Source organism: Rana temporaria, chromosome 4 (assembly GCF_905171775.1).
Source record: "Rana temporaria chromosome 4, aRanTem1.1, whole genome shotgun sequence".
In the NCBI taxonomy this organism is placed as follows: domain Eukaryota; kingdom Metazoa; phylum Chordata; class Amphibia; order Anura; family Ranidae; genus Rana; species Rana temporaria.
The window spans coordinates 209,881,593-209,894,639 of NC_053492.1; the positions used below are offsets into that span (position 1 = coordinate 209,881,593).

At 39.7% G+C, this 13,047-nt stretch overlaps 1 protein-coding gene across 2 annotated transcripts in view; it reads left to right on the top strand.

Moving 5' to 3' along the window:
- MYOM2 (myomesin 2) overlaps positions 1-13,047 on the top strand; it is a 218,157-nt gene that overhangs the window by 123,554 nt on the left and 81,556 nt on the right. For both annotated transcript variants that reach the window (XM_040349806.1, XM_040349807.1), the window contains one exon: positions 2,224-2,345. In XM_040349806.1, coding sequence (XP_040205740.1) covers positions 2,224-2,345 — 122 coding nt within the window. The remainder of the gene's footprint in view (positions 1-2,223; positions 2,346-13,047) is intronic.

A 13,047-nucleotide genomic window follows, 5' to 3' on the forward strand; every position in this document is an offset into this window, starting at 1 on the left:
TGGCAAGATGTGTTTGCTAAAGGCATATCTTTCTGTCCTGTGTATTTTAGGTCTTTCAGGGTTGTGTTCTATTTCTAGTGCTGTTTATTATGTAAATGGAGTTGATACTAAGACATACATTTAGACGGAAGAGTGCACATTGTAAATGCTACATTTGGCACATATTACTTTACAAATGATGTTATTCTTTTGACCCATCTACCTAGTAGCTCCAAATCACCACGGTAAAATTTTGTGAATAACTATGATATTGTAAATCTGAGACCAGGGTTCAAATGACTCCCAGACTGTGTCATGATACCAAGTAAATTAGTAGAACTCCCAATATATATAACAACAGTAAAAAGGCATCAAAAACAGAATCGAGCAGGATATATATATATATATATATATATATATATATATATATATGGATTATTTTACTAGATGATTTTGCTTTAGCTTAAATGCATCTTTTATTTTCTGTTTTTAAAGTAACCTCAAGTGAAGTAGATAAATGCACACTAAAAACACATATTTGTAAATTGTTTTACCTTTCAAGTAAAGTGTTATGCCGCTTACACACAATCGGTTAAACCAATAAGAATGGTCTGATGGACCGTTTTCATCGGTCAAAACCGATCGTGTGTGGGCGCCACCAGTTATTTAACCATCGGTTAAAAAAAAGCCAATTTGTTTTAAATTTAACCAATGGATTCCTAAACGATAGAACAAAACCGATCATTAGAAGGCACGTCCATCGGTTAAAAATCCACGCATGCTCCGAATCAAGTCGACGCATGCTTGGAAGCATTGAACTTTGTTTTTTTCAGCACATCGTTGTGTTTTACGTCACCTCGTTGTGATACGATCGTTTTTTTAACTGATGGTGTGTAGGCACGACTGACCATCAGTCAGCTTCATCGGTTAACCGATGAAAACAGTCTATCGGTCCGTTCTCATCGGATGGACTGATTGTGTGTACGCGGCATTATTGTATGTGGCCAATTCTCCAAACTCGGCACTCCGGCATGACAAGATAACCAAGTCCTGCACCTCCAAGGCAGAAACATAATGTCTCTGTAAAGGACAACCTAAACGAGATGATAAAACGATAAAGGAGCAGAAGTGCTATTACAATTGTCAACATGTTCCCTCTCAGCACTTATGACCCCCATAGGTTCTATTTAGCTTTTAGTGCAGACCTTACATCTCCCAAAATGCTGTTATAAAGAAAATCAAAATCCATATGTAAAAAAAAATCTGTTGCACTGGAAGCATTTTAGCTAAGTGTAATTTCTTGTCACATGAAAAGATATAATAAAATATTTACAAAACTGTGAGGGGTGTACTTACTTTTGTGAGATACTGTATATATATATATATGTCAATTTCATGTGACAAGAAATTACACTTTGCTAAAATGTAAAATGTAAAGTAGTGAGTGTACATTTTGTATAACAGTGTATATTTGCTGCCCCCTCAATATAACTCAAAACACAGCTATTAATGTCTAAACCGCTGGCATCAAAACTGAGTACACCCCTAAGTGAAAATTTCCATATTAGGCCCAAAGTGTCAATATTTTGTGTGGCCATCAGTATTTTCTAGCACTGCCTTAACCATCTTGGGCATGGAGTTCACCAGAGCTTCACAGGTTGCCTGTCCTCTTCCACTCCTCCACGACGAACTGCTGCAGAGATTGAAGAGGTGGGGGGTTAGCCTGTCAGTGCTTAGACGATACACTGCACACTGCATCAAATTGGTCTGCATGGCTGTCATCCCAGAAGGAAGCCTCTTCTAAAGATGATGCACAAGAAAGCCCGCAGATAGTTTGCTGAAGACAAGCAGACTAAGGACATGGATTACTGGAATCATGTCCTGTGGTCTGATGAGACCAAGATGAACGTATTTGGTTCAGATGGTGTCAAGCGTGTGTGGGGCAACCAGGTGAGGAGTAAAATATGTGTCTTTACCTCACTAGCTGTATACTTGTTTTTGTCAGTAAAGCCATGAAAAAGATGAAAGCCATACATCCTGCACATTTAATACCAAGACAGCAATGACACCGTGCTAATGCTATTTACCCTGTATCTCTTTAAAAATCCCGCAATCGCTTTTTTTTTTTTTAACTGTCATTTGGTATATCATGTCTGTCAGGCTGAGCATATTTATTCATCCCTTCAGGGGGAAAGTGTACAAATCAATGAACATGTAATAACATTGACCAATTTCCTTCCTTAGGTTTCTTGTGCATGGTTTAACATTTGGAGAAAAGTACATTTTCCGTGTAAAGGCAGTAAATGCAGTCGGCGTCAGTGAGAATTCTCAGGAATCAGAGGCAATAACCGTTAAAGCTGCCCTTAGTAAGTATCCAGCGATGTGCTTCTGTCTGCTAAGATATTAATGTTATTTTCATAAGCAGTTTTCCAATCACATCAGTCCAGCTAACTAAGCAGTAACAAGAAAAAAAGATCAGAAGCAAAATGCAAATGTTGCCTGTAAATAGATCACTATATCAAAAAGAAAACTGAAAGAGTTACTAAAAACCTTTATAACAATGGGTTCAGATGAAAAAGTGTTTGGAGTTTTAACTGGGCTCATTTTTATCTTAGTAAAGTTTTCTAATGAAATTGTTTAATTAACATACATAACTCTCTAATAAGTGTGCAGGTGTTATTTCTGGCATGAAAACAGTAATTTGATTATCTTAAGCCTTTATTTCTCATGCATCAGTATTTTTAGAATGGATCATCATTTTATCTCTACCACAAAGGCTCTGTGTTCTGCTTTCCCCAATTAATATCTCATAGATTAATTGCTGAAGATTAGCTGACTCACAATTAATTGAAGTCAGAAATTAGAAGTACTTCAAAAAGTTAAAACCTGTGTAATTGGTTTTGAGAATTGTCTTTACATACAAAAAAAAAACCCACAAAAAAATAATACTATAAAGAACATGCAATGCATTGAAGTGATCAACAGGATTTTCCATGGTAAAATTAGAAAATAATATTGTGTGCTGTAAGTTTCACTGTTTTGGCCTCTTTATATGTACTAAATAGAAATTGAGACATTTGATATTTCTGTGCAATATATTGATTTATGTTAATTGGTTAGTTACTTAAAGGAGGCAGGAAGTGATTACTGGACAGGAAGTTGGCTGTCTCAGTTGTGCATTTATTGAAAACTTGCCATGGTAGAAATATTTAGGCCATCATTGGTAACCAGTGGCGGCTGGTGCTCAATATTTTGTGGGGGGCGGCAAACTAATACCACCCTCCACGGGAGACAGAGGGCAACGATCATCACCACACACTCCCCCCCACCCACGGGAGACAGATGGTGACAATTTACCACCCCCCAAAGGAATGTGAATGTGCCAATCAGATGCCTTACTGTTATGGAGGCAGGGGGAAGGAAGAGATTCTCCTGGGATCATCTGCAGCACACAGAGAGACATTCTCCTCCCCGGCCAAGGAGGAACAGGAAGTGTGTTCTGAGACTCCCGGGCCAATCGGGGGGTTCCTGATTGGCCGGGAGGAGAACAAGAAAGACAATAGCGAATAGTAATTTGCTATTGCCACACAAGTGGGTGTGTTAAGGGGGTGCAGTGCTCTGTGCCCCAAGCCCACCCTTTTTTAAAGCAAATTAGAGCCTCAGGCTCTAATCATGTGCTTAAAAAAACAAAAAACACCATTGGAATCCACGTTTTTGGCACCCCGCATTTAGATTAAGGGGCGGTGCCCCTGTGCCCTGCATTACGGGCCGCCACTGTTGGTAAGCTGATTCACTGCTATGCTGACTCTCTGGTCCCATTAGCTTCTAAGACATTAACAACGCAGGGCACATATACAGATGAGGATTTCTGAATTCACTTGCTGAATACCTGTTCTGGTTCAGGCCAAGTGACTATGAGGTTGATTTACTAAAGGGAAATTCACTCTGCACTACAAGTGCACTACAAGTACACTTGAAAGTGCACTTGTAAGTGCAGTTGCTGTAGATCGCTGTCGATCTGAGGGGAAGCTCTGAAATTAGGGGAAGCTCTGCTGATTTTATCATTCAATCATGTGCAAGCAAAAATGCTTTTTTTTTAGTTCCTTGCATGTCCCCCTCAGATATACAGCGACTGCACGTGCGGTGCACTTGTAGTGCAAAGTTGATTTGCCTTTCATGAATAACCCCCTATGTCTCTATTTTTAAAACTCTGAAACAAATGCCTTCCCGCAAAGCTAGCAATTATTATTTACTGCTATTCTGTATGCATTGAACTCCATGGTGTTGAAAAGAGAAGCTTGATAAAAGATCTTCTAAAATAAATACTTCTGGGAGTGTCAGATTCTGCCCAGCCACCCTGCTCTGTGCTTTCCTCAGCTGACCACTACATCACTACATGGCAGAGGGTTTGGTGTAAGAACCATCACATCACATGCCTGGTGTGACTCTGAAACGTCGCACTGTCGTGCTTGTGATGTGATCATGCTGGAATAAAAAAAATGTTTGGACTTAAGATCCGTGGTGTGCTGGCAAATATATTAATGGTGTAATAATCACAACACACAGCAGGGGATCAGATATTAGGCACATCGGGTATTGTGGGAGATGCTAAAGATATTTGCAGGAAGGCTTTTGTTCCAGATTTTAAACACATTGACAGGGTTACTTTAAGGCCAAAGGTAGGCAGCCATACAACTAATATTACAGTATAGTACTGTCAAGGCAGCCTTAGTTTTTGTTTTATGACAGGTTTTCTTTAAACATATCACTTTGCACTATAGATATTGTACTGTGAGTATGACATTCCAGGATCGGCACAGCACAGTGCACCTGCCCGCAGCCCACAGGCAGAAATACCCACACCGGCAATGACAGGGAGATGATGTAGCCAACAGCACTGCTGATGAACTAGGATAGATTACATGGGGTATTACATGGGGTGTGTAGTCTGTGACAGGGCACAGTGTGCCCCGCACACTCCTGCACACTGGATTATATGGCACTGCACATGGGGTGCTTAGGGTGTGTCCAGGCACACCTGGCACACCCCAGCACACGTCCATGGTCAAAGCTTATTTGAACAAGCTGGACTTAGAATCTGATTGGCTACCATGCAAAGTTGCACCCGATTTTTCACTCTCCAGTTTTAGTAAATCAACTCCACTGTAGGTTCTGTATGTAGTAAAGTGACATATTCTGTTATTCTTGCATGTTCTCATATATTCTGCATTTTCTTTCAATTTCATTGTTTTAGGAGGAGGTATTCCACATGGTAGGTTATACTAGAAAGAATGTCACATGTTGTGCATATCACACTGTTCACTTTTTCATTTTAAATTTGTAATCACTTTTATTTCACAAAGCACCCTGTCACCAAATTTCATCAACCTAAGAGTGATACTAAACACACACTGTTTAATTTACACTGTCCCTTCTATTTCTGTATATGGATGATGGCACTGTAATTATTTTAATTTAAAGCAGTACATTTTTACTAATCAATATACAGCTGTCACATGACCCAGCTTGTTCCCAGCCTGTCTGCAGGGAAACACAAGCTGGAGGAGCTTCTAGCCCTCTGCTGCTGGTCACATGTTAAAAAAAAGAAAGAAAAAAAAAACAGCCTTTGGAACAGTAAAAATAAATAATGAATGTCAATAAACTGCTTTAAATTGTCATACAAATATATATTTTTTAAAGTGATACTATGGGTTCAGGTATTTAAAAAAAAAATTACAAACATATCATACTTACCTCCACTGGCTCATCCCCGCAATAGCTAACCCCCTCTGGGAAGCTCTCTCCAGAGGGGGTTACATCCCATGTTATAGACTTGGCGTACATAGCCGCCGACTGTATGACTGGGTCCCGCCCCCCAGCACCAGCGTCATTGGATTTGATTGACAGCAGCACAAGCCAATGGCTGTGCTGCTATCAATCTATCCAATGAAGAGCCGAGAAGCCCGGGCAAAGATCGAGCGTGTATGCAACGTGGGACTTTCCAGGGCTCAGGTAAGTGAAACGGGGGGACTGGGGGGCTGGTAAATGTCAGATGTTTTTTCACCTGAATGCATAGGATGGGATATATGGATGGATAGGACATATTTCTGACAGTCACAAGTTGTGCCACACCCCTCCAGCCTGTCTTAGAATAAGAGGGAGGTGAAGCCTCCATGGTAATGTTATATTAATGTAATATCACGCCTCTATTGTGTTTAGCTGGTTAGGCATGGAGGAGGAAGGAGGGAGTGTACTGTCATATACCACTGTGTATACACCCGCATGTATTACTCTATAGTCACATGGGCTGCTAAGTTTGTGATAGAGAGAAAAATGCTCAGTATAGAAACTCACTGAAAATTGAGCATGTGCAGAGTTGCCACCACAGCTGCAAAATCCCTAGCAGAATTGGGGACAAGGACAGAATGTGGAAAAAGAGAGCAGGAGGATCAACCAGGTTTTTTTGCAGAATACAGAAAACAATCTCAGTTACTGAGAGACAAAACAGTAGGATGGGTAATGACTGCACTCACAGTTCAGGTATTCCAACAGGCACCAACACGGACTCAGAATACAATAGCTGGAAGGGGACATTCATCCATCTGCATTGAGGAATGATAGAGAAATCTGTTAGGCTGAACAAAAGAAATCTATGCATGTTTGGCTATCTTTAGCAATCAACCCTATGCAGACTAATGCTTGCCCTATTGTCAATGGACTGAATACGGGGACTCTATGGCTGAGTTAAGAGTGACCACTGAACCATCCTTCTTATTCGTTGTATAGCTTTGGATAGGGTTCTTTTTTAGATAACTGTTTTTTCCATCCATTCATGTCCTTTAAGACCCTGCCTATTGTAGGCATTGAATAGGGAGGGTGGGGGCGCTAACAATTTACGTTGATTACTGTGAAAATTGTATGATAATCATGTGAAAAAAAATCCAAACAAAACAACCAGTCTGCCTATGACAAATTATGGCAATATTGGTGCCTGCTAATAAATGGTTAATATAATGGGGTGAAATACGCCACTAAACCAAGCAGGCTTGTGCTAAACCTCTACAACAACCACACTTATTCCACAGTGATAGCGACAGTGTATATTATAATAGCTACTGTGAGAGAAAAGTCCTTAAATAAAGTGCTGGTGCACTAAGCAAAACAGGCTAGTAAAAACCTCTAAAATGACTACACCTAATCAACATTTAAGATAAGTGACAGTGTGAATTAACTGCAGTGAAAGAAAAATCCTTGAATTATTGCTTGATGCATAAACAAAGTCTTTCAAATTTCAATCTGTTCATCCTATAGACCAAAATCCAATAATGACTGGAAAGATTCACCTTCACCAAAGTGCTCAGAATATGGATGGCAGCTTACCAAATGTTGTTGACCCTTTTATTCAAAAAAGAGGTCAAGTGCGCTTGATGCAGGATACACCTGATGTTTAAATCAGTCGATTTGACTAAATGCCCTTGTGCTCAGAGGACTCCAATTGGGATATGCAAAAATGAAAAGATGTGCCACAATAGTATAATATTGTTTTTTAAAAGAATATATTACATAAAAAAGCCAAATGACTCCTTACTTGGAAGGGTACCCCGAACCTGGCACTGAGGCTGTATGGCGTATCGTATCGTAGGTGGATGGACGTCCCGATACTTTCCATCACAATCACATCCCGATACAATTTGAAAATTTGTAGGAGAAAAAAAACCCTGGGATAATGCGGATTGTAGCAATTAAATGGAATTGGCAAAAAAGAGTATAAAAATAATAAAGTTTATTTGATACTTTTTTATTTTTATACTCTTTTTACCAATTCCATTTAATTGCTACAATCCGCATTATCTCAAGGGCTTTTTTCTCCCACAAATTTTCTAACCATGCAGGTTTAGGAAATTTTTTCAGCACCTACAGGTAAGCCTTAATATAGGCTTAAGCCTCGTACACACGACCGAGTTTCTCGGCAAAAAACAGCAAGAAACTTGCTGGGAGATACTTTTTTTGCAGAGGAAACCGGTCGTGTGTACATTTTCGTCGAGGAAACTGTTGAGAAACTCGACGAGCCAAAAAGAGAGCAAGTTCTCTATTTCCTCGACAGGAATGGAGAAACTTGCCTTGTCGAGTTCCTCGACAGCCTAACAAGCGACTCAACGATGTGTTTCGCCCGTCGAGTTCCTCAGTCGTGTGTACGAGGCTTGACCCGTAGGTAAAAGTGGATGTACAGAGTTTACAACCACCTTAACTTCAGTTTTGAAACAATGCTTTTCTGGTATCTAATATGTGCAAGTTGACTAAAATGTAAGGCCACTTTCACACTGCTGAGGCTTGAAAGTCACGGCCGCGATTTTGACGTGATTTTGCAGCAATTTCAGGGAATGCCTGTGTAAACTTGAGGTCTATGGACCTCAGTTCGCATCAAAGTCAAACCAAACTAGTACAGGGACTACTTATTGGAAATCATGGAGGTACGATGTGTCATGCTACTTTACAGTCCCAAGTCGCAGGACAAATCACACTAGTGTGAAAGGGGCCTAAGGGGACAAACTAAACAGAGAAATACAGTAAGTCCATGTCTTAAACATTTTTTCATTTTCTGTTAAAAATGGAATACACAACCTGTTGTAACTACAGTATTTTAGTGATTGATCTGTTTATAAGATGTCAACTGATCACGAAAATAGCATTATCCTGTCTGGAGACTAAAGGATTAATTCATCAAATGCTGGGACACTGAGTGACACTAGTGATTGTAATTATGTCAAACTTCACATGCAGATTAGTTCTTGATTTGTTACAAGAAACCTTTTCTGAGAGAACCAATAAGGCTGTCATTGCAGACATCTGTTTCTGCAAATTTTAGTTTCCTGTCTGCAATATTGACGTTATGTTTAATTATTCTGAGTAACTGATTTAAGTATGTACAAAGAACTTCTTAGTTTCCTCTCACTTTTCTGATCTATATACTTTTTTCAGGTCAATCACAGAAAGTATTAAGGCCAAAGGGCTGCCATGACAGACAGACAATTAGCACAAACAGAATAAGAAGTCAGAACATTTAGCCCCCATATTTTTCTTCGGAAAGGTTTTTCATAAAAAATGCATAAAGAAAAAAATCAGGGATGATTGTGAGTAATAATATAAGCGATACTTATCATGTATCCAAGTTTACTGTTTACTGCACATTTAAACTAGCTTTGGTTTAACACTGAGCAATGACATTACACTTACCCACGCTGTCCCTGTGTTTTTGCAAGATTGGCACTGGACAAATATTTTTATCATTTTCTTCCACAATAAAAAAAGAAGTCCTTCCCTCCTCAATAATGATAGCCCAGTACTGTATACCAGGTACATTGACTGATTTTACATTAAGAGAGGGCTGTGAGTGTTAAAGTTACCAGCCAGCTTATAGGGCCATTGATCAAACTTGTACTCTGCCCATTCAGGTAAATTTAACAGGTTTCCTTAAAGTGGATGTAAACCCGATTCATTAAATTTGAGCTGGGCACATGTATCTGCAGTGTTTTGTTATTTCTCTTCAAAGCCCTAAGTCCCGTGGCTTTCTCTTGCTCCATTCTTCTGTTATCAGCAGGAAAACTTCTGACAAGTTTTCCATCACAAATGATAAAACCAACCTGAATTTTGTGTCAGGGTTGGTACCATAAATAGATTAGCAGAGAGACGGCCTATTCACAGCACAGCTCTGCAAGTCTCTGCCTATGTGGAAGGGGGTGTGTGCCTTTCCTCAAATCAGCTGTCTCACAGTGTATGGCAAGAATCCACACCCACAGGTGAATCAGGAAGAGAGAATTCAGAATGTGCACTTTATAAAAAGTATATAAAGATGAAGACAGCAGATATATAGTTGCCACAAAAAGTATGTGAACCCTTTTGGAATGATATGGATTTCTGCACAAATTGGTCATAAAATGGGATCTGATCTTCATCTAAGTCACAACAATAGACAATCACAGTGTGCTTAAACTAATAACACACAAATAATTTAATGTTACTATGTTTTTATTGAACACACCATGTAAACATTCACAGTGCAGGTGGAAAAAGTATGTGAACCCCTAGACTAATGACATCTCCAGGAGCTAATTGGAGTGAGGTGTCAGCCAACTGGAGTCCAATCAATGAGATGAGATTGGAGGTGTTGGTTAAAGCTGCCCTATAAAAACACACATCAGTTCTGGGATTGCTTTTCACAAGAAGCATTGCCTGATGTGAATGATGCCTCGCACAAAAGAGCTCTCACAAGATCTATGATTAAGAATTGTTGACTTGCATAAAGCTGGAAAGGGTTATACAAGTATCTCCAAAAGCCTTGCTGTTCATCAGTCTACGGTAAGACAAATTGTCTATAAATGTAGAACGTTCAGCACTGCTGCTACTCTCCCTAGGAGTGGTCGTCCTGTAAAGATGACTGCAAGAGCACAGGGCAGACTGCTCAATGAGGTGAAGAAGAATCCTAGAGTGTCAGCTAAAGACTTACAAAAGTCTCTGGCATATGCTAACATCCCTGTTAGCGAATCTACGATACGTAAAACACTAAACAAGAATGGATTTCATGGGAGCATACCACAGAGGAAGCCACTGCTGTCCAAAAAAAACATTGCTGCACATTTACAGTTTGCACAAGAGCACCTGGATGCTCCACAGCAGTACTGGCAAAGTATTCTGTGGACAGATGAAACCAAAGTTGAGTTATTTGGAAGAAACACACAACACCATGTGTGGAGGAAAAGCGGCAGAGCACACCAACATCAAAACCTCATCCCAACTGTGAATTATGGTGGTGGGGACATCATGGGTTTGGGATGCTTTGCTGCGTCAGGGCCTGGAAGGATTGCCATCATCGAAGGAAAAACGAATTCCCAAGTTTATCAAGACATTTTGCAGGAGAACTGAAGGCCATCTGTCCACCAGCTGAAGCTCAACAGAAGATGGGTGTTGCAACAGGACAACGACCCAAAGCATAGAAGTAAATCAACAACAGAATGGCTTAAACAGAAGAAAATACACCTTCTGGAGTGGCCCAGTCAGAGTCCTGACCTCAACCCGATTGAGATGCTGTGGCATGACCTCAAGAAAGCGATTCACACCAGACATCCCAAGAATATTGCTGAACTGAAACAGTTCTGTAAAGAGGAATGGTCAAGACTTACTCCTGACCATTGTGCACGTCTGATCTACAACTACAGAAAACGTTTGGTTGAAGTTATTGCTGCCAAAGGAGGTTCAACCAGTTATTAAATTCAAGGGTTCACATACTTTTTCCACATGCACTGTAAATGTTTACATGGTGTGTTCAATAAAAACATGGTAACATTTAATTTTTTGTGTGTTATTAGTTTAATCAGACTGTGATTGTCTATTGTTGTGACTTAGATGAAGATCAGATCTCATTTTATGACCAATTTGTGCAGAAATCCATATCATTCCAAAAGGGTTCACATGCTTTTTGTGGCAACTGTACATGTAAAACTTGTGTAGGGAGATTTGTTTAAACTCTCTCTGTGTATCATTTTGGGCTGTTTACTTCACTGGGTAAATGTGAGGGTTTACATCCACTTTAAGGATCCCCTTCTTTTGCTATTGTTATTTTGCTTTCCTTCACTCCCATGCCTCCCATTAACCTGCTAGAGCCTGAGAAAAAGTTGTGTAGATTTCAGTTTAGTCTATATCACTGCTTCTCCCATGCCCAAGTGACAGAGCTCAGGGCTTGGTCACTGAAAAACCCAGTTTTGCATCAATTTGCCATTAATTCCTGCCCTCTTGAATAACCCATTCATCCTCATGTAAATTAGACATGATAATGAGGTTTGATGACCCTAAACTGCATGGCAAAAATGGGGAAGTGCTACCCTAATTTCCCCAATATGTGTGGGTAATCTTGTGTTTGTGCTAGGCAGCAGAGACGTACACATGAAATAAATAAAGCAATCCTAATGTCGCGTACACACGATCATTTTTCAGCATGTAAAAAACAATGTTTTTAAAAAATGTCATTTAAAATGATCGTGTGTGGGCTTCACATCATTTTTCGGGTTCTGAAAAACGACAAAAAAAAATTGGAACATGCTGCATTTTTTAACGACGTTTTAAACAGTGTCATTTTTTGGGCTGTAAAAAATGATCGTGTGTGTGGGCTCAAAAGCAAGTTATGAGACGGGAGCGCTCGTTCTGGTAAAACTACCATTCATAATGGAGTAAGCACATTCATCACGCTGTAACAGACAGAAAAGCGCAAATCGTCTTTTACTAACACAAAATCAGCTAAAGCAGCCCCAAGGGTGGCATCATCCGAATGGAACTTCCCCTTTATAGTGGCATCGTACGTGTTGTACGTCACCGCGCTTTGCTAGAGCATTTTTTTTAAGGATCGTGTGTGGGCAACGTCGTTTTAATGATGAAGTTGGAAAGAACGTTGTTTTTTCTAGAGGCTGAAAAACATTGTTTTTTACATGCCGAAAAATGATCGTGTGTACACGGCATAAGACACATTGACACAAAGTAGATAATTTCGTTGAAATGCAGGTGGGTCACAATACCTTTAGCAGCATCATAAACAGTACTTTGCAGCATCTGCAAAGCCTCCTAATGCAGCCTGGAAATATAGAACTGATTAGGAAAATTGGCATTTAGGTGTGTCTTCTGAGAATCATAAAATACTTTCCAGCCTCTTTAGCACACTCCTCAGACCCTTTAATCGATTATGTTGATTCTGTAAATGGCCTTTTCTGGGACCTGAGAAGATGGCTGCAATTGGCAGCTGCAGCAGTAGCTTACCACTAAAACTATAAAAGAATGCACCAGGTCATTTATGAGAGCCAGTAAGTCTGATATATCAGATTGGACTTACTCTACACAGCAACTTTACTATTGTTCAGTTTTAATCTCATTTATTTTACTGTTGCTTATTGACTGGTGTGTAATACCCTTTCTCCAAATATATTCTTGCACTGTTTTTATTTTTTATTTTTATTATATTTAATCATTTAAAACATTAGGCTGAACCTCTGAATGCTCTAATCAGAAATTTTAAAATGTTAGCCT